We start from the raw sequence: 20,625 nt of genomic DNA, 5'->3' as shown, positions 1-20,625 counted from the left end.
GGGTCTCACTGTCATGTAATGGAGACCTAGAAAGGCTGAGTGCAGACCAAAGTGCCGCGTAGCCCAGAGCCCAGGACGCAGGGAGTGATGTCTTAGGCATGGACCAGGAGACCCTGGGTCTAGTTAGGGAGATGGTGGCACTGGCACCTTCTACGTTTGCACAAGGTATTGTCTTTATAACGACCCTTCCCTCTGCATCTTTGCACAGGGGTCCTCAGTGGATCTCCCGGGAGCAAAGAAGACCCTGAGCACAGTTGCTTGTCGTCGATCCTCTCAGTCACCCAGGTGACACCAGGGAAGGGACCTTTTCAAGATGCTACCTAGTGAGCATCAAAACTGGGAGCTCAGTTCTACACCTGGCCTCTATCCATGCCTTTCTCCCCATGATGAAGCCTCCCAGAGTGGCCACATAGGCCACAATAAAATCTGGCTCTCAGCACATGGGGAGCCACAATGCATAGCATGGACAGGCTAGACAGAGCTGTATATCTTCTGGGGCCAACTGAGGACTCAGTTGTCCTGGGGGTCCTGGCTCACTTGCACCCAGCTCTGGAAACGTACCTGGGCACCATAAAAGGCAAGCTTGGGACCTGTGGTTTGTCCAGGGCACCCAGAGAGGGACGTTGGGGCTGGCTGCTGCCCACCACCCCAGAGGAAGACCTCACGGGGAGTGGCTGTTCTTCTGGCTGCTTGGGGTGGCCCCACTCTCACTCTGGGCACCTGCCTGCCGCATGGGATCTTCCACTTTTCTGGGGCAGAGAAGGATGCTGCCCAGGGGTGGGCAGTCAAGCAGGGTGGAGAGGATCCCACATCAGAGCCTGGGGCTGGGTTCCAATCCCTGTTCTCTGTTTGCACTCACAGAATGAGCTGGAGCAGTCTTTTTCTCCTCCGGTGAATCAGTTTCCTCATTTGTACAAGAGGCATTTGGACTTGACCAGGGCTTCTTACACTTTGATGTGAATAAATCTCCTACGGGTCTTGTTGAAGAGCAGACTCAGATATAGTGGGTCTGGGCTGGGGCCTGAGATTCTGAATTTCTAACAGGCTCCCCAGAGAGGGTGATTCTGCTGGTCCATGGACCACACTCAGTAGGAAGGGACTGCTAAGCTTTGCTGTTATGTGATTTTTGAGTCTAGAAGGCCTGTTGCTCTTTCTCCTCCATCACAAGAAGGCTTCCTGCTATGAGGATGGTTTTAGACACAGATCAGGGAGCAGGGGCTTTTATTCTCCTTGAAAAACCAGATGGGAAAACTCGAACTTGCCTGAAAAAGGCTGTGCCTTTCTCAGTAGCTGCTGCCCCTGAGGTGCAGTATTTTACAGCAGACATTTCCTTCAAATTCTTGTTTCTCGTTTCCTCTGCAAGGACACAATAAGGTCCCTGTGGCATCTCCCTCCAACGAGGGTCCCTCTGCGGCCATCAGAGGAGGCCACTTTTACTGTCACTGGGGCAGGGGTGTCGGTGTTAACTGAGGAACTTTTTTAACCCTCAATGTCATTTTCACAATTCAGGGGAAAACACCTCTATAAATGCTGCCTTCCAGAGTTTACACTGAGCAAGGGCCGTTCTGGCCATTCCTATGTGCTCCACTGTGGGAGTGACGCCTACCTGCTTGCCTCACAGGCAGCGCCAGCCCCAGCAGAAGGTGGATGACACAGAGAGACCTGCCTGCCCTAGCACTGGGGCTAGGCTCACTCAAATTCCTCTTCAGCAGGCCCTTAGAGGCCACCCTTCATCTTGAATCTGTGCCCAGGCGGAGGATAACAAGGTTGGGGAAGAGGGAAGTGACATGGGACAGAGAGCGCCAGATTTGGGCAGAAGCCCAGCTCTGGCACTAATGGGATATGTGGCTTGGGTAACCCACCTGTGAGCCTCAGTTGCTCCATTCCTAACAGGAGGTTGGACCCCTGATTACCCTGCATAAAGAAGGGGACTTGCAGCCATATTGGTACACCAAAATGTGGGAGGCATGGGCTGCAGGTGACTGCCAGAGAAACTTTGCTCCACATGTCACTGTCTCCAAGTTCCAGGGTTGACAAGCTTGTTGGCTTGCCAGGTGGGTGGTGTGAGTCACAGGGCCACCCAATGCTTCATGCCACGCAGCAAGATGATGGCAGAGACAGAGCTAGAACTCAGATGTGGGCTTCCTGCTTCCACCTCTCTGCTTCTGTTCTTGTTGCCTGCTGACATACCTTCCTTGGCTCTCCCGACTCTGTTAAAAGCCCGTCACCGATGAAGTCCAAACAAGACCTGGAGTTTAGTTATTGGTACTGCACCATGGCCAGTTTCCTGGCTGAGATAATGTGCTCTGGTTATGTAAGATGTTATCATTGGGGGAAGCTGGGTGAAGGGTACACAGGAACTCTCTGTACTATTTTTACAACTTCTTTTGAGTCTAAAATTGTTTCAAAATAAAAAGGTTTCTTTTAAAAATAACATCATTTAAGACTCACCCAAATGTCACTTCTCCACAAAGCTGCCCTGACTCGGTCATGTGGCCTCATGTTCATCTGGCTCCAGAGTACTCCATGGACACATTTTTAAAGCCCCAGCTACATCCTGCATTGTGAGTCAGTGTGCAGGCATGCGCCTGGCTCCCCAGTCTAGACCCAAAGCCCAGGTCAAGAACCATGTCTCACCCTCTCACCAGTGCCCCCAGTAGCCGACAGCATAGGACAGGGTCCTGTGAATGGTTGGCACTCAATGAGTGTATGCGGAATAAAGATGGATGGGTGCCTGGAGTTACCTTGATGAGAATATTTGGCACCTTTCCTACAGGGCTTGTGGGGAAATTGAAGTCACAGCCTCCTCTGCTCTAGGGCTCTTCCCCTCCTTGCTCTCCTCCCTTCTCCACCCCTTTTCTCTTTCCCCAGTCTTCTCTCCACCCTTTCAGTAACTGATTCAGACTTAATCATCCTTTCCCCTTTCTCTCATCTACAGGAACTTGTCAATCTGCTCCTGACTGGGAAAGCTGTGTCCAACGTTTTCAATGACGTGGTAGAGCTGGATTCTGGAGACGGGAACATCACGCTTCTCAGAGGGATTGCTGCACGCAGCGATATTGGCTTCTTATCTCTCTTTGAGCATTACAACGTGTGCCAGGTACCCAGATGCTCACGTTCACCACAAATAGGGGAGCCTGGCTCCCTGGAGCAATGAGGAGGAGGGAAGCGGGGAAGGAAAGCTGGACTCCACTTCTCAGAGCTGGCTGAAATTCGGGTCCAGTTGGAATCACAGAGGGCTTGGGAAGAGGAACAGCTCCTCTGCTATAGCTACGGGCCTGTAATTCAGACCTAAAGGCAGCTGATACTGTGTTCCAGGGAAGATTGTTCGAAAAGGACTTTGGGGGATTTCTACTGTGATTGTGGGTCACAGTGGCTGCAGCTGGTGTCTGTGTGGTAGGGGAGTCTTCCCAAGGGACAGGAACTTGAGGTCTTAGGCCTCGTATTAGTTTCCCAGGGCTGCCTAACAAACTACCACAGACTGGGTGGCTGGAAACAACAGAAACTTACTGTTTCACAGTTCTGGAGGCTGCAAGTCCAAGATCAAGGTGCTAAAAAGGCCATGCTCCCTCCAAAACCCATAAGGAGAATCCTTCCTTGTGTCTTCTAGCTTTCGGTGTTTTCTGGCAATCCTTGGCATTCTTTGGCACATAGTGATGCTTATGTAGATGTATCACTCCAGTCTTGGCCTCCATCCATCATCACAGGGCCGCCTTCTCCCTGTATGTCTTTTCTTATATAGACCTCAGTCGTATTGGAATTTGGGGCCCACCCGATTCCAGTATGACCTCTTCTTAACTAATCATGTCTGCAACAACCCTGTGTCCAAATACAGTCACGTTCTGAGGTACTGGGGGCTAGGATTCAACATATCTTTTTGGAGGCACAGTTCAACCCACAGCAGGCCTCACGCATCCTGTTTGCTGGCTCGTGATCCCTCTGCATCATGCACTGTCACCGCAGCCAGGGGCTCAGAAAGGGCTGGGCCCCAGGTGAAGCTGGACAGGGCATGGGTGACTGTACCTCTGGGGAATGTGGCCAGGGGCTGAGGAGGGCTGGGCAGAGGAGCATTGGACATTCTTGTTCCAGCTGCCATGGAACCTTTCTCTGAGTGTTGCTTTCCATGGCGTCAAAGTCCATAGTTCTGTGGTTGATTAAATGGGAAGGGTTGTCCTGAGTAATTTTGGAGCACACCCAGGGTCTGGTGCTCCAAAAGTATGTCAGGAGCTCTTTTCATGGTGGCCACCCCCTGCAGAGATTCTTGGAGTGTCTGGATGCGGCCTCATTCACCACATATCCTCAGAACGAGGACACAGAGATTGACTCAACAGGCCATACAGGTAGCACTGGGCAATTCTACCCTGGATTTGCAGGGTGCAAAAAGACTATGGTTTAAAGCCAGGGCTCAGTTTTACCCACCCTTCACACATGACCCCTTGTTGAGGTGTGCTGTGTCTTACTAATGAACCACGGGGTGCAGTCCCCTCCCCAGATCTCCTCTCTGGGTGATACCCCTAGCACGCCAAAAGCAGACTCTTGGGTCCCAAAGACTTGGGGGAGAAAAGAATGAGAGTGGCTGCTTCCTGGCCTTGCTGGTGTCAGGAGGGAGCCCAGGAATGTGGCTGGTGAGAAGCACCAGGGCTCTGGAGCACCAGACCCTGGGTGTGCTCCGAAAGTATTCAGCTCGAAATTCCATGGGCCAGGAGAGGTAACCTTGGCCAGGCTTATGGAATTCCCAGGCTCACCATGAGCTCTGGTTTCATTCTTGGGTTGAGGGTGTTGGTCAAAGAGTAAACTATTTTCCTGTGGTCTGTAGAGGGTACTTGATGGGAAAACCAGTTGGGTTTAATAATTCCTTCCCTTGGAATAAAATGACTGTTGAAGAAATTCAGGCCCTGCAACCATCTCCCCTCCTCGTGGGCTTCTTGGATCTGTGTAGACCTTCTGCTGTTCTGTGCTCAGCTGAGGACTGGGGGTTTTGTTTCCCTGCAGCAGGAGGATGCTTTCCTCCTCTGCCTTGCAACAGCAAGCTTGTGAAGGACGGAGCCTTGGTCTCCTCTCCTCCGTGAGCTCACTGAGGGCTGCGCCTTAACCCTCGCCTTCCACTGAAGGCTCAGGCTGGGCCCAGCAGCTCAGACAAACCCTTCCCTCCTTTTTTTTTTTTTTTTTTTTTTTGAGACAGGGTCTCACTCTGTCACCCAGGCTGGAGTGCAGTGGCACGATCTCAGCTCCCTACAACCTCTGCCTCCTGGGTTCAAGCGAGTCTCCTGCCTCAGCCTCCCAAGTAGCTAGGATTATAGGCACATGCCAGCACACCCAGCTTTTTGTATTTTTGTATTTTTTAGTAGAGATGGGGTTTCATCATATTGGCCAGGCTGGTCTTGAACTCCTGACCTCAAGTGATCCACCCACCTCAGCCTCCCAAAATGCTAGGATTACAGACGTAAGCCACCGCGTCTGGCCCCTTTCAACTCTTCTTCAACACCACCTTCTATCCCTTCTGTCCCCAGGTCCCTTGGGCCCTACACAATTAGCCACATTGGACATAGAGGGAGTCCAGGGGGGTTCAGTACCCCAGCCCGGATCTGGTCTCAGAGCCAGGACCCCTGCTGTGGCCTGGCCTGGCCCTCTCCTCAGGCAGCACAGACATAGCCAAGGGGAAGATTGGCATTTGGAACAGCCTGGGCTGTGACGTCCATGGTGTTCACTCACTAGCAGGTGAAGCCCCCCCTGCTTGCAGCCTGTCTCCCGGCTTCTCACTGCAGCCTGGGGTCCTGGGGCCCTCATTGAGGATGTGAGAGAAGGAGAAGGTCCTACCTAAAAGTGAATTGCTCAGATGACCCATACTCGGGGTGTACCTGGGGGAAACTGATGAAACTCTGGGCTGGAGAAACTCACCCCCTGCCATAAGTAACTGGACTCCTGACCTGGCCTGGCTGTGTCCTGTGGGACCTCCATGGGCTATCTGTGACCCCACCAGGCTGGTCTTGCCCGTCTGACTTCCGGCTCCCTCCGTCAGTCCCACAGCTGGCCCAGGACAAGGCTCAGCAGTGAGGGTTGGACTGCATTCTAGGCTACAGTTGGAGGCCAAGCCCCTCCATGCTAATGGTCATGGTGGTTATGGGGGATTGACAGTACAAGAGGGATGGGGTGGGATGGGGAGTTTAGCCTCAGAATTTCTTTCATGACCTGTAAGGCATGTTCATTGCTGTCTTCATGAAAGAACCCAAAGGAAAATAGCTTGGCAGACAGAATTTAGAAAGGTCCATCCTCCTCCCACCTTCCCCAGCTCAGAGATGGGCACCATGCACACATTTACTCAGCCAGGAGCACAGCCACTCCATCAGGAGGACATGTGCCTCCCCCGAAGTCATTTCTTAAGCCTGTCCACTTTTACCAGGTCAGAGCCACCGGCTTTGCTGATTTTGACACCTGTGACAGCCAGGCTGAATTCAACTCCTTTCCCCACTGATTTCTGCCTTTCCAGTCTGTCCCTTCACTGAAGCCAGTGTGATCTTTAAAAATACGGACATGATCATATCATATTCTCTGGACCCTCAGTGGTTTTCCGGTCCTCTAAGACTGTTGTGAGCTGAACTGTGTCTCCCCAAAATTCCTGTGTTGAAACCCTGACCCCCATTACCTCAGAATGTATTAATAACTGTATTTGGAGAAAAGGCCTTTAAGGAAATGATTAAGGTAAAATGAAGTCACTAGGGTGGGTCCCAATGCAGTATGGCTGGCATCCCCCTAAGTAGAGGAGGTTAGGACACAGGCTCACACAGCAGGAAGGCCTTGTGAAGGAAGGCATGGAGAAGGCAGCCATCTGCTAGCCCAGGAGCGAGGCCTTAAGAAACAGCCCTGGTGACATCTCGGACCTCCAGCCTCCAGAACTGTGAGATAATAAATGTCTGCTGTTTATGCTGCCCAGTCCGTGGTATTTGTTATGGCAGCCTGAGCAGACTAATGCAGAAACTAAAATCCAAAATTTCCCACCAGCCCCAAGGCCCTGCCAGACCTGCACCTGTTTTCCTCTTCTGACTCAGCCCACGCCACTCTCGCCTGCAAGCTGGGGCTTCTCTCGGCCTCCCTCCCGCCTCTGGTCCTTTGCACACGCTGCACCCTCCACCTGCCTAGCTTTTTCCTCTCATCGTTGTGACTTAAACGTTACTTCCTAAAAGGCAGCCTTTCCTGCTCTCATAACCCCATCTAAGTAGGGGGTACCTCCATTGTCACCTCCCTATCTTGTCAGGCGCCATCAGGGCATCTTGATTCTTTCCTTCATAGGCCTCCCCTGGATTTTAAGCATCACATTTCATCACCTTTAAGATGCAAACTTTCCCACATTTGAGCAGTTCTGAAATGTTGATGCATTATTACAGTTGATGATGTATCAGACTTTGACACATCTGCTTTTTCTTTCTTACTTAGTGATACAAAAATAATCATGGTGAATCTGAGGGCATCTTGGACACACTGAGGTGCTGTGGAAATGTCTGAGTTTGATTTAATTACTGTGTCACCCCCTTCTATCTGGTAAGCTCCATAAGGACAGCACTGTTCTTGCTTCCTTTAGCACTGTGTCCACACTGCTCTCCTTAGAAATGACACACCATGGCTCTATGCAAGTAAATGCTGATCCTTTTAAGTGAGTGCTTCTAACCTGGCTGTCCACAGATGGCTTTGGGCCATTCACAACCCCCGCCCCAGAAGATTAAGTAATCCGTAATCGTGCTGCATGTTCACTCACCAGGAGAGAGCCTCAGACTGTGCTGTAGGAAATGTGGTCCACCCCCCCCCGACCCCGACCTCACCTCAAGCCTTTGGTTACCCAAGAATTCAAAGGCAGTGAATTTCATCTCTGGAAAATGTCACCCACTTGGAAAGAGGCTCCTGAATGAGGAAACTCATTTATAAACTCTCTGGGCAGCTTTTTCCCCTTAATCTCTTGACTGTTATTTCTGTGTGGCAAGCTGCGCTTTTGTCCCTCTGTTGGAAAATACAGGGTGGCTGATTATGCAAAGGCCTGCTCCCTGGTTGGCTTCCGGACTCTCTCCCTGCCCTGAATGAATGCTGGTTCCCTGTGTCAGAGTTCCCTGTTCCTGGCGATGCTCTCACCAGAAAAGCCTCTTTGAAGTGTGGAATGGAAGTCAGGTTTACATGGGGTTTAGGCACGTCCAGCCACGTCCTGTAAGACATCTAATTCCCCCACATTTCACTAAGGAACGAGCTCTGCAGTCCACTTGAATGTCACACAGCGCTGGGGGGAGGCCTCGGGGCGGGGGGAGGGGACACCAGAACCTTAGGAAAAGGTTGTGCACATTGTAAAGATTGTCCTCGTGCCTTCTGGAGGAGGCAGCTTTAAACGGGCAGGCATTTCACTGGGGACCTGGCTCAGGCCCTTCAGAGCACAGCCCCTCTGTCAGAGACATCCCAGCCCGAGACGGGAGCTGCCCCACCACTCTCCTGTAAAGGGCTCTGGAAAAAGTATGCCCTTCTCTCCACTGGAAAAATAATTCCCATTCTTTCTTTAATCCACAGGCTGTAGCTGTAAATACCTGAGCATGCAAACATCTCCCTGGGGCTAGTGGGGATTAGGCCAGAATCAGCCTGGCCCGTGGCACGTACATAGCTGAGTAAACCAGGGCCCAGGGTCAGGAGAGGCGCCACCCAATGAGTCGCTTCCTAGGGGACTGGGGGAGAGTGTACAGAGGCCAGGCGTTCAGGGCTTCACAGGGGGCCCTTGTCACTCCTCTTCCCATTGCAGGCAAGAGGCTAGCGATGTGCTGAGGGCCCTGGTGCTTATTCCTCCATATCTGTCGTCCCCAAACACACTTCCAGCATGAAATTCCCCTGCTCAGAATGTTCCTTATCCAAGTGTTGCCTCAAGCTCAGTGCCCTGCTGCACCCTGAATTTCTCTGGCCCTCCATTCCTGGAACCCCCCCAGACTTCTCACTGAGACCCTTCTCTCCCGGCTCCCCAAGGCTCCATTCCTACCTGTCTTTACAGAACAGTTCTAGTCCCTGGCCTCCTGGCACTTCAGGGTATAGTCTGTCGAGCATGAGGCTGAGGTGGGTGGGCAACCAGTGATGTGCCCCTGGGGAGCTGGAAGGGGGAAACCATTTCTGCTCCAGCGAGGGATTTGGGAGATGCAGGCTGTCCAAGGGCAAGCAAGCTCTAGGCTAGTGGACAAGCTGGATTTGCTTGGGGGGTGTGGGAAGAATTAGTTTGGAGGTCACTGCTGTGGTGCAGTTGGAGGCTGAGTAGATCTGAGGAGGAAAGGCTGGCAGTGGGGGAGCTCTTGGATGTAGAATGGGCAGTACTGGGAACCACTAGATGTAGGGGATGAGGGGGCGGCTGATGCCAGGTCTTGGGTCTGTATGACAGAGGCCGTACGAGCAGCAGCGGGTAGGGTGGCAGGGCAGGGGTGGTCCTGGGAAACAGCACAGTGGCCTGAGCAGCATGGGGAGCTCCCAGCATCAGACACAGATGTGATCTTCAACAGGGCCTCCTCAGGTCAGCCCTGCCTTGGGTCAGACAGAAAAATGCCCTGGCCCCTTTCCCTGGGGACACTTCACATCAGGCCTCTTCCTCATCTAGGTTGGCTGCTTCCTGAAGACCCCGAGGTTCCCCATCTGGGTGGTGTGCAGCGAGAGCCACTTCAGCGTCCTCTTCAGCCTGCAGCCAGGGCTCCTGCGTGACTGGAGGACCGAGAGGCTCTTTGACTTATACTACTACGATGGCCTGGCCAACCAGCAGGAGCAGATCCGGCTGACTATTGGTGCGGCCCCTACCACCATCCCCAGGGAGCCCCCAGGCTGGTCACAGAACCAGCCTTCATATCCATTGCCACCCCTTGTGACAGAGAGCAGTGCAGACTCACTGCACCGTCCAGACTGTGGAGGATCAGAGGGCGAATGCCAGCAGGGCCTTCCTGCAGGAGGCAGCTAGAGCTGGGCCTTGAGCAGTGGGTGGCATTAAGGATGTTGGGTGAAGCCTACACCACATGGTAAAGAACCCTGAATACTATCATGTCAAGTTTGGATTTCGTCAGGCAGTTGGAAGCCATGGAAGGTTTTGGAATCGGGGTGATGAAATCGGATGTTTTTAGAAAGAGTATTGTGTAGCTTATAGGGGTGGGGACTAGTGAGTTGTGCAGGTGAGAATGGATGTCAGGGATGAGGGCGGGTCCAGTTGAGATGGAGAGGAGGGGACAGGGACTAAAGGGGTCAGGTCCCGGGAGTGGTCTGTGCTGACCGCAGGGTGAGTGCAGGGCCCTGAGTGACGTGTGTGTGCCTCTCTCCTCCTTCCCAGATACCACCCAAACCATCTCTGAGGACACAGACAACGACCTTGTCCCACCCCTCGAGCTCTGCATCAGAACCAAGTGAGTCAAGCCCCTCTCTGGCTTAGAGCCTCGCCCTGCATAGCTTTGAGGAGCCATGGCTGGGGGCGGTCAGGCCTGCAAGAAGGTGGATAGGTTCCGGGACCGCCCTGATTCAAAGGGGTGTGGTTACTGGAAAGACACAGCTTTCTCCACTTGTGGTCACTGGGGCCCAGGTTCGGTGAGATGTGCAGTGGTGATGCGTCTTGACAGCTTTCGAGGCTGTCCTCGTGTTGGGGGGTGGGGCTAAATAGGCACCTCTTGGAGCCCCTCCTCCCTCAAGGCAGCAGCAGCCAAATGTGGTGAGTACCATTAGGCCTGAAGGAGGCAGGACAGGGGTACTTACCTGAGGATGGGGGAGGCTTGAGCAGGATGGGAAGCTGGGGTGGCTTGGCCCAGCGCGGGGGTAGTGGGAGGTGCTGCCTGGAGGTGCTGCCGGAGCGGCACCCTCTGCATCCAGAGGAGCGGGAAGAGCAGCTTGGCCACTGAACACTGAGCAGCGTGCCCGTGGCCTCAGCGGGTGTCACCTTCGACTCTGACAAGGCCCTCTGTATTTAAGGGAAGGCTGAGGCTCAGGCAAGGGGAGGGGAATGTTTGGTAACTGGCGTGAGTTGGGGCTTACCTCCCTGCTGTGTTCTCTGAGCGGGCCCTGGGCTGGTGGGGCCGTTGCTGTTAGAAGTGCTCCCATCTGTCTCCCCGGCAGGCCCTTTACAAAGCCCTTGGAGAATGATCCGGGGTCCTCAGCATTAATGAGAAGAGCAGCCTGGGAGGGAGAGGCCTGGATCCTAGTCCCTTCTGGGGGAGCAGTGGAACTGGTGGCCTTTATATCAGTGTGGACTCTGTAGAGAAGTTGCCTGGGTTCCAGCCCTGCTGCGAGCCACTGGACCTCACCTTCCTGCACCTCACTTAGTCATCTGTAAAATGGGGGTGATGTGTATCTAGCTCACCGGACCTTGTGAAGAGTGCCTGGGACATTACTAAGTGCTCCACGGTGTTCGTGTTCACTGTGATAACCTCAGCCACTCCTGATTTGCTGTGACCTCAGAGAAGCTCCATTTCTCTGCCTGTGAAATGGTTGGGGTTGGGGCAGGGGAATGGAAAATGGCAAGGCCCTGCAATGTTGACTGCCCGAGATCCAGGGGGCACAGCGAGCTTAGGGTTGATGCCCACCACAGGTGAGTGAGCCCTTGAGAGGAACTGCAGAGAAAGAGAGAGAACTGTTCACATGCTGGAAACACCAAGAAGGGGAGGTGGGAGGAACGCTGAGACATCCTCAATGTGCTTTGTCTGTTTATTCTTCCATCCGTCCGTCCGTCCATCCATCCACCTGCCCGCCCCCTGAGCCAGTGATGAAGCATTCTTGCAGAGTCATGTGCCGATGGTTCTTTCATCAGGAGGATTAAGGACACCTGCAGGTCGCTTTCCTTTCATGTACAAAGGGCCACTCATTCAAAGTGATGAGAGAAAGGCAGCAGTGGGGACAGGAGGTGACACCAGCCTTGGCATCTGTGCAGGACAGTGTGGGAGGCCACAGGGCATCCTTCCTGCAGGTGGGCCTGCTGAGCAGGGCTCTGACTACATGCTGGACACAGCCTCTGCTGGCCTCTGGAACTCCTGGGACCCTCTCTGAAGGCCTCCATCTGACTCTGTGTCTCTGTACCCCTCCCAGGGGGTGGCCCACCACTTGAGACCTCTCCACTGCCTCTTCTGGAGTAACTCCTTTTTCCCCAGAAATTATTCCACTGTGACTTTCCAGGAACCTCCCAATGTGGGCCCAGGATTGGACCCCTTGGGCTCAGCCGTAACTGGCAGTTGTTTGTGATTGAGCTGGGGCTTTGGCCTGTATGGAGTTCAGTCCAAAGTAAGAGTCTTAGTGTGTGTACATGGGCCTGAAGCACCTCTTCCTCTTCTATCGGCTGCCTCCATCGCCCAGGACTTCCTTCCCCTACCCCTTGGCCACTTGGAAGCAGGTGGTAGGGAGATGATGTGGGAAGCAAAGAGGCTGCATGATTTGGGCCGGGGCCCTGCCCTTCCTTGCCTTTACATCTGCGCAATGTTGTGTAAGCTGGGACAAGGCTGAGCCCCAGCATCTCCGTGAGCAGTCGTGGATGGAAAATAGTTCTATTTGCGTGGCACATGGGCTGAGGGGAGCCCCTATGCATTTGTGGCTCATGCATGGAGAAGGTTTGCTCCAGAGCAGTGGTCTTCAAGCTTCAGGGGCATCAGAGTCACCTGGAGAATGTGTTAAAACACAGATCGCTATGCTCCACACCCAGAGTTTCTAAGTTTTTGATTCAGTCGGTCCAGGGTAGGGCCCAAGAATTTGCATTTTTAAGGAGTTCTCAAGTGATGCTGATGCTGCTGGTCTCGGGACCACACTTTTGAGAACGAGGTGAGTGACAGGTGAGGGCAGTGCCCTCCCCTCCTAAGCCCCGCTGCCTTGTAGAAGCTGGGTATCAAGTGAGGCATTGATTCTCTGGCCCACCATAAGCACTGGGCCAGGGGTACCCTCTTCCTGGCTCCATTAGCTATCCCCTCATCCCCAGGTCAGAGTGTTCCATGTCTGCTAGGACTTTGCTGACACCAGCTGCCTTCCTGTTCCACTTTCCCCATCAATCCCTCCGTCATAGTGTGTCCACCTGGGCAGTTATTCCTAGAAAAGCTGTGAGTGGGTGAGTGGAAGAGTGAGAACACTGCCCCCATACCCTCAGGTAGCATACCACTGTAATGGGAGACAGCAGGCCCAGCCTCATGAAATCCTAGTCCAAGGGGTCGGATTACAAAGGCTTGTGCTCTGTTTTCATCCCAGATTCTCAGCCCAAAGGGACTAGGGAAAGTGGTCTCCAAGGTCACTGAGGACACACTTCCAGCCTCTTGGGGGTAAGTTCTGCTGTCTGTAGGAAGGCCCCACCGTGTCAGGAAGGGGATACATATGATGCCACGGCCTGAACTCAGGTCTTTTCAAAGGCTGGAGTCAGAGCCCAAGCTGCTGATGAGATGCAGCTGTGTGCCCACAGCATCTTGTCCACCTCCTGGGTAGGCTGCAGTGTAGGCCAGGGTGGTGGGCACATGGAATTCGCTCACATCAGGTCAACCCTCATAGAACCCTTAGGCTGGACAGTATGGAAGAAACAGCTAAGTAAGACTTGGTTCCTGCTCTCAGGGAGTTTGCCATCAGCTACAAGTCACGTTCAGAATCAACCCTGTTAGAGTCCAGGGAAAGATGCACCACCCACCCTTAAACCCAGCTCTGTTGCCCTGTCTTCCCTGACACACACAGCTGATTAGCTGGCAGCTTGCTTGGCTCTATAGAAAGGCCTTTGGGCACCACCTGTTATCACCTCTTCTTTTACAGACAGGGAGATGGGGGCCCTTAGAACGGAGGTGTGTGTCCCAGCCACACCTTGAGTCACAAGCTCTAGGGACTGCAGCGTAGGCTCTTGCTGTCCCAGCCCGTTGGAAGGTCACTGAGCGGGCAGTGACTTCCCACCACCTGGCTTTGTTGCCACGGTGACATTGCACAAGCCCAGACTGTTGGTTTTGCCTTCAGAGAAGAGCACCCTAATTCAAACCATCCCCAGACCCCGTGTGTCTCTGCACTTTGGTGTGACGCAAATCTCGGCCTGAGAGAGTCTCCTGTTACCTTTGCTTGTGTCAGTAATGTGGGGTCTGTCCCCTGCCCCCTCCATTGTACTCTAACCATCTCAACAAAAACAGGCTAATTTATGGTCATTTCCAAACAAGACACACACAGTGACCTCTCATGCTTCCAGTCTAGCTAGAGTGAGGAAAATGAAACGGTTGTCAACAGTCCAGAGGAAAGGAGAAAGAACTCATAACCGGAGCCTGGGGCTGGGGCACAGATGTTTCTGTTTGGAGGCTCAGACAAGAATTGAAAATGTAATTCCAGCTGGGAATGGTGCTTTTGAGGGGCTGAGGCAGAGCACCCGCCTCCCTCAGCTGCCCCCACTGCCTGCATAGCCTCCCGTTCGGCTTCCATGCTGATACCCTTTTGCCCAGGCTCTCTGTCCATAGTGCCTCCCACCCATTGAAGGAGCATTCTCTGGGCGCTATCACTCCCCCCTGTCCACGCCAGCCCTCTTCCAATGCCCTGCTGTCCACACTCACCTGCCCTGTGCTGGCTCTGCAGTCATACTGTGTGAGCTCCAGAAGGTCTGGTTCTGCTCCCAGCCTTAGTTTCCCCCCATCGGTCCCTAGGGTCTAAGGATCCCTCTCCTGAGCTGCTGTGAGGTTGAAAGAAGAGCCGTGGGAGCACTCCCTTTCCTGTGAGCTGCAAGGGCCTCTAGGAATGTGTTAGGGAGGAGGAAGAATCAGATGGCAAGTTGAGCCAGGGCTCAGGAGCAGGCAGAGCGAAGGCGAGGCAGGGTTTGGAAGCTGAGCGAAGACCATGGTTTCCTCGATGAGTTCCTGGGAGGGTGGGGCTGCTCCCTAAGCAGGCATCCAGGAGGAGCAGCTGACCTGGGAGGGTGGTGTTCATGCAGCGGCACCCCCTCCTGCCACCTCCACCCGGAGCCCAAGCTTCAGGCACTGGTGAAACTAGCTTTGTCTTGGAGCCTGGCCTGGGTGCTGACAGGAGCCCGTGGGTGGCCTGGCAGTCAGGGAACACTTCTGCAAAGAGGAATCTGGTTCCCATCCTGCAGGATGCTGGACCTGGCAGGGCGCAGCAGGGGTTAAGACCCACGGGTGAGGGATATCCACGTGACTCATCCTAGAACTGCTCCTGGTTCCGAATGGCTGGAGCACGGGAATGGAAACTTTCGCTCAGGCCTGTTTGTCTGGAGATCCAGAGTATGCAAGAGGAGTCCCTGGATGTGTTTCTATCAGTCAGGAGCTTTGAACTCAGGCCTGCCGTCTTCTGGCTGACACAGGCTCTATCAGGCATCTTTTGCCGCATGAAAAACACTGTTCATCAACGCTGAAAAACAGTTAAGGCAGGTGACCACCCCTCTGTTGCGGTGATGCCCCTGGGGAGACAGGGCCTTATTTTTGGCCATGAAGTGCCCTTCTCTGTGATTTTGAGTTGACTTGAACATCAGGGACCATGGTGTTTTTACGGAGCCAGTGGTCTCAGAGGGGTGATTTTGTGCCCCTGGGGTTGTTTGTTTGGCAATGTCTGAGGACATTTTTAGTTGTCACAGCCCTGGGGGAGGGTGCTAAACATTTCACAATGCACAGGACAGCCCCCACAACAAAGAATTAGCCAAAATGCCGAAGGTGCAGGAGATGAGAGCCCCGGCTGTAAACTTGGCTGGCTGTCAGCCGCCTCCTGCATTAGCACTGATGAGTGAGTCTGGGACTTTGATTCTGCTCTTCTGCTCCTCAGAGGTGTTTCCATTTCATCCCTCCCCTTTCTCTGCCTGTCCCCAGTTGTTGGTTGCATATGCAGAGCATTTGTTACTTGTCCTTGTAATTGACTCACAGACTTTCTGAACCATTCCAGTCGGGGAATGATTAGATTCATCCCCTACACACGCACAACATGCGTTATCGCTCATCGCTTTCAATTTTTAACATTTCTCTGCTTTGATTTTCTATTGTAATTGCAGACTGCTTCCCTCTGGTGTTTCTAGTACTCTCCTTGCATTTGCACCTGTTGGCTGGATGGGGAGGGTTGGTTATGTCTGTGAAAAGCCTCAAAACCAAGCCCAACTCAACAGCCTGACAGTGAGACTCAGCCACTGTGGTGTGACACATGCTGTCTAGTGGCACTAGTGTGACTCACCCCTGCACTGAAACATCTTGCCAGGATTCAAGGAATTTCTAAATTGGGAGCTCATAGGAGGTACTTCAGTTTGTCTGTCTGGGTCAGGAGGGCAAAGGCTTAGAAAGATACAGAGGGATGGGGCGAAGGACCCTGGGGACCAGGCTGAGAGCAGGGATGTTGCTCTCCTTCCTGCCTCCATTCTACTACCCATGGGGAGTCTGGATTCCTGATGTGTTCCTAAGTGTCCAAGATTTCAACGCTTACCCATAAATCTTAATAGAACAATAAAAGCTTTTTAATGACACACTCCAAACTGCAAAGATGATAAACAGAACAAGAATAGTGAAAGTCTCAAACCTTCATTGTGTTGCTGCAGATTGCTAAAGCGCTATTAACCCAGCAGATGTAATAGGTGGATTCAGTCCCCAGGAACCGGGGTCAGCACAATGCCTTCCCAGCCTGCTTACCTCCAGAACCTACTCAGTTGTGTAAGCCAGAGCAGTGGCCATTTTCCTGCTGATTGGTCCTATATTAGCTACTGTAGGACATAATCAGACTCTACCCCCAAATAGTAGTAGCAGTGGGCACTCACCGCCGAGGAGCAGTCCAACTTTGCTAAGCCAAGCCAGTCTGTCTCCAAATATAGCCCCTGTGTCTCTTATTTGAGCAGTGAAGATGAATGCTATGATGTGAATAAATTCCATCAAAGTGGCCCAACCCCAAAACCCAATAGACTCCTCTGGATCCGCTTGACACACAGAAGCCCAGTAAATAGTCTGAAGCACTTGAATACCGTAGAAGCACTTAATTCTTCCACATCCCATGGAACAAGTGACGATGCTGGCCTTTTCACTTCAAAACGATTGATGATGAAGCGGAGGTGGGGTTGTGGATGAACATAAGAGTGTTACTGTGCACTTCTTGTCACAGGTTAGACTGGGGATGGATCTCACTAAGGTAGTTCTTTTAGTATTTGTTCTTGAAAAATCTCTTTTAAAAATGTATGCAGATTTTTTTTTTTTTTTTGCACATCCAGATCCGTTTCTAAGCATTTGTGACCAGAAGGATCCCAGGAACCAGATGGTTCAAGGTGGTAAACGCTCTCATGTAGGCAGATAAGGATTGGTTGCCAAAAGGCCATCCAACCCGATTTTGGGTGAGATCTTTCAGCATCACTGGACATCACCAAATGACATGGAGGAAGATGCAGAGGAAGTTTGGGACACAGTTGCCCCAAACAGTGTAACATTCCTGGCTGAGTGTGTTTTCCAGCATCCACCCGTTTGAACCTTTTATGCCAAGTGTTTTAACAAGAAGATACAATTCAGCATTCCTATTGGGACAAATCAAAATTTCTTGGGCTGTTGACTAGGGAGCACAATATAGGGCAGGACTGCGTCTTGTGTCTAAACAAGGATGAACGTGACATTCTCCCATTCTCCGATGGTATGCGCGATCTATCCTCACAGAACCCTGGGTGGAGCCAGGAGGAGAATGCAATATAATTGCTCCCAAATGGGCTGTATGCAAATATCTTCCACACCAAACCTTTCTATGGGAGCAAGAAGCACAGAATTTCCACTAAGATGTTTTTCTCCAAATGACAAGAAATCTTTTTGCTCATTTGAAGAGAAATGGAATGGTATAAAGTATTCAGAATATGCAGGGGGAAAATTCAGTCTTTACAAAGAAGTTGTCTGTAACCAAGAGGAAAGTGAGTTGGAAGAACAGAGTGAGTATGAACCTTGCTGCCTCTGGACGGGACACTTTCAACCAAAAAATGAGAGACTTTGATGTGGCAATTGAAACAAAGCACTGACTTGAAGAAAGACAAAGAGCAGAAGCCTAAGAAAGGAAGAAAGATTCAGTAGAAGTCTAGGCTGTGTCATAAAGATGGGGAAGAGTGGGTTGAGGATGAACCATTGACTGAGACCTCTTGGTACTTCCAGGCCTTCTGTTGCAAAATGCAACTGTGTTACTTTGAGAGAACCTCTTCACACCCTTCTTTTCGCAGTTCCAATGTCAGGAGTCCTAGACTTTCTGGATGTAGATGTACAGTTCAGTTGAAGTGAGAAAAGCTTCCCCTTTTTCTTCCTCCATGGCAGTTAGATTTTCTTCAATCTAAAGATTTTGAAAACAAGATGTCTGTTCCCTGCCCAAACCTCATGCTTTAGAAAGCATTTATGAATTCCAGCCTCAAACTGCACCATAGAACTGCTGTGAGAGATGCAACATCTGTTTGCTAGTTCATATAGTGTCTTAGGATATCTGTATATGTATAATGTACCTAGTGCCAGATTTAACATAAGCACTCCATCTTCTATAGATTTGATTCCTCTGTTTTCAGAAAATTAGCACCACGTGTTAAAATCAAGTGTTGGTTACTGTTACTGACCATGACATTTCCTAACATTTGTTTTGCAACTGAACTTTTACTCAGTTGTCTCTAACCCTGGACCGCAATTTAGTTATACTCTGTGCTTCTTCTGGTAAAAAGCAAACAGACAAAAAGCTGTCCTGTTACTGCTCACAGCCCTTCACTACCTTTCTGTGACTCTCAGTAAAGCCCAGAACCCTTACCTTACAAGGTCCTGCCAGCTTCCCGGCCCCTCCCCACCCTCTCTCCCCATTGTTCTGCACTCAGCCATATCTAGGACTGCACAGGTGCTTCTATAGTGCCAACCATCGGGCCCCACTGGAGAGCGGCTGGTCCAGATGTATATGGATCATTCATGTCAGTGGAGGGGCCAGCGGTGCCAGGCGCAAAATAGGTTGTGGCACAAAAGAATGCATCACCTGCCGCCTGCCCTCTCCATTACTCTCTGGGGTCCTGGGTGTATTTGTGTTTCATAAGAGACTGGTGTGTGGTTTTCTGTGTGAGTTTGGAGGGCTGGGATGAGCAGGATGGAAACTGAACTATTCGAAGCCTCCAAGACAAAAACCTTCAGGAAGTGGAGGAAAGAGATGGGCTCTCATCTGGGCCTCTGAAGCTTGATCTCTCTTTCTCTCTCTGTCTCTCTCTCCTCACTCTACACCTAGGTGGAAGGGGGCATCAGTGAACTGGAATGGCTCAGACCCCATCCTGTGACGCTGGATATGGGTAAACCCTGTGGTCCACCACTCATCACCGAGGATGACAGATGAATCCCAGGCTTCTGGGGCAAGTCTCTGAGAAAAGCGTCGCCCCAGCCTGGGTCAGCATGGCTGCAGAAGCATCCAGAGCCTCCCTGCCCCTTCCATGAAGGGCCCACCCAGACTGTGCTGGGGACCCAGGGTGTTGCTATGTCCCCTCCCAGCTGAGCCGTGAATGCTGGGTACTGGAAGGAGGTTGCCAGGGTCTCTGCTGCCTTCATCTGCATCCCTCCTTTGGTCCCCGCTGGATGGTCCCTCACTCAGGCCTGCGACATGGTTGGCCCCGGGGACTCATTTCTGGTACCTGGTTTTCTATAAAAGGAGTCAAACCTATGTCAAGGGCCCAGACACTTTGTTCTATTGCTGCCCAGGGTGTGGTGTGCACTGTCTGTGGTGATCATGGCTGGTGTGGGGAAGGTGATGGGGTGATTCACTCCCCAGAGCCCTGGTGAGGCCCCAGGAGAATGGAGGTGGACCTGGAGAGTAGGCTGGACCTGGCCAAGTAGATGTGGGAAAAGAGCCTTCCAAGGAGAAGCAGGGACCTCTTGGCCATTATGGTGTGGGGAGGGCAATAGGACAGAGATAAACAGAGGGACTAGGGACTGGGTGTGGTCCCTGGTACCTGACAGGAAGCATATGGGGAGAGGGCTGACTGAAAATGTGGGTGGGCAGAGCCTGTGAAGCCCCTCACATTCCAGAGCAAAGACGGCATAAGTTGTAATAGGAAAAGTGGGATATATGAAGGGGAGTAGCAGTCTGAGCCTTGTTTGTTTTGTTATCCCATGAGTTTCAAAAAGATGAGAACACGCAGAAGGGCAATGGCATTGCCAGTGAAGAAGGGGGTGGGGAGAGAGGGTCATATGGAAAGCACAGTGAAGGACTCTCCTGCAGTGGTTCACAAGAACAGGTTGGCTGCAGGAGCCCAGGAGCACAGCACTAGCCTCCCGGGGTTTCTATCTCATGGCTGCCCATGTGAGAGCTGCCATCCCCGTACCCCACTCTGTGCCCAGTGAGTGCTGTGGTTGGGACTCTGAGGGGGCTGTGCAGAGGTGGGTGTGTACACACAGGAACCAGGGGATGTACCCCTGCTGTGTCTGCCCTGGCCCAGGGAGAAGCCTAGGAGCGCCACCAGCACGGGACAGCAGCCTGTCCCCAGCTTCCTTGTGCTCCTGGGGCTCAGGACACTAGCAGCTCAGGAGCTGTGTCCCTCTGCAGTGCTGATTACAGGAGACTCCTTTATTTAGGTCCCAGGCACGTCGGAGGTAAAACTGGCATTTGGTGGTGACAACGAAAGGGCTTGTCTTGTGTTCTTGTGAATGGACATGTGTAGAAGCCTGTCAGTCTTTGGGGAGAGGCAGGTGGAGAGCAAGCCAGGCCGTGAGG

The 20,625-nt window shown here is 52.3% G+C and overlaps 1 protein-coding gene across 4 annotated transcripts in view; it reads left to right on the top strand.

Moving 5' to 3' along the window:
• Positions 1-19,581, top strand: part of MINDY4 (MINDY lysine 48 deubiquitinase 4) — a 126,479-nt gene extending 106,898 nt beyond the window's left edge. For all 4 annotated transcript variants that reach the window (XM_032286874.1, XM_032286875.1, XM_032286876.1 and 1 more), the window contains 4 exons: positions 2,939-3,100; positions 9,602-9,782; positions 10,316-10,388; positions 19,150-19,581. In XM_032286874.1, the coding sequence (XP_032142765.1) occupies positions 2,939-3,100; positions 9,602-9,782; positions 10,316-10,388; positions 19,150-19,198 (465 nt within the window). In that variant the 3' untranslated portion in view covers positions 19,199-19,581. The remainder of the gene's footprint in view (positions 1-2,938; positions 3,101-9,601; positions 9,783-10,315; positions 10,389-19,149) is intronic.
• Positions 19,582-20,625: the final 1,044 nt, after the last annotated feature.

Source organism: Sapajus apella, unplaced genomic scaffold (assembly GCF_009761245.1).
Source record: "Sapajus apella isolate SASKATOON/1434 unplaced genomic scaffold, GSC_monkey_1.0 scaffold19, whole genome shotgun sequence".
Taxonomy (NCBI): domain Eukaryota; kingdom Metazoa; phylum Chordata; class Mammalia; order Primates; family Cebidae; genus Sapajus; species Sapajus apella.
Note: the sequence above shows the minus strand (reverse complement) of the source record. Positions and strands in the feature narration are given on the sequence as shown.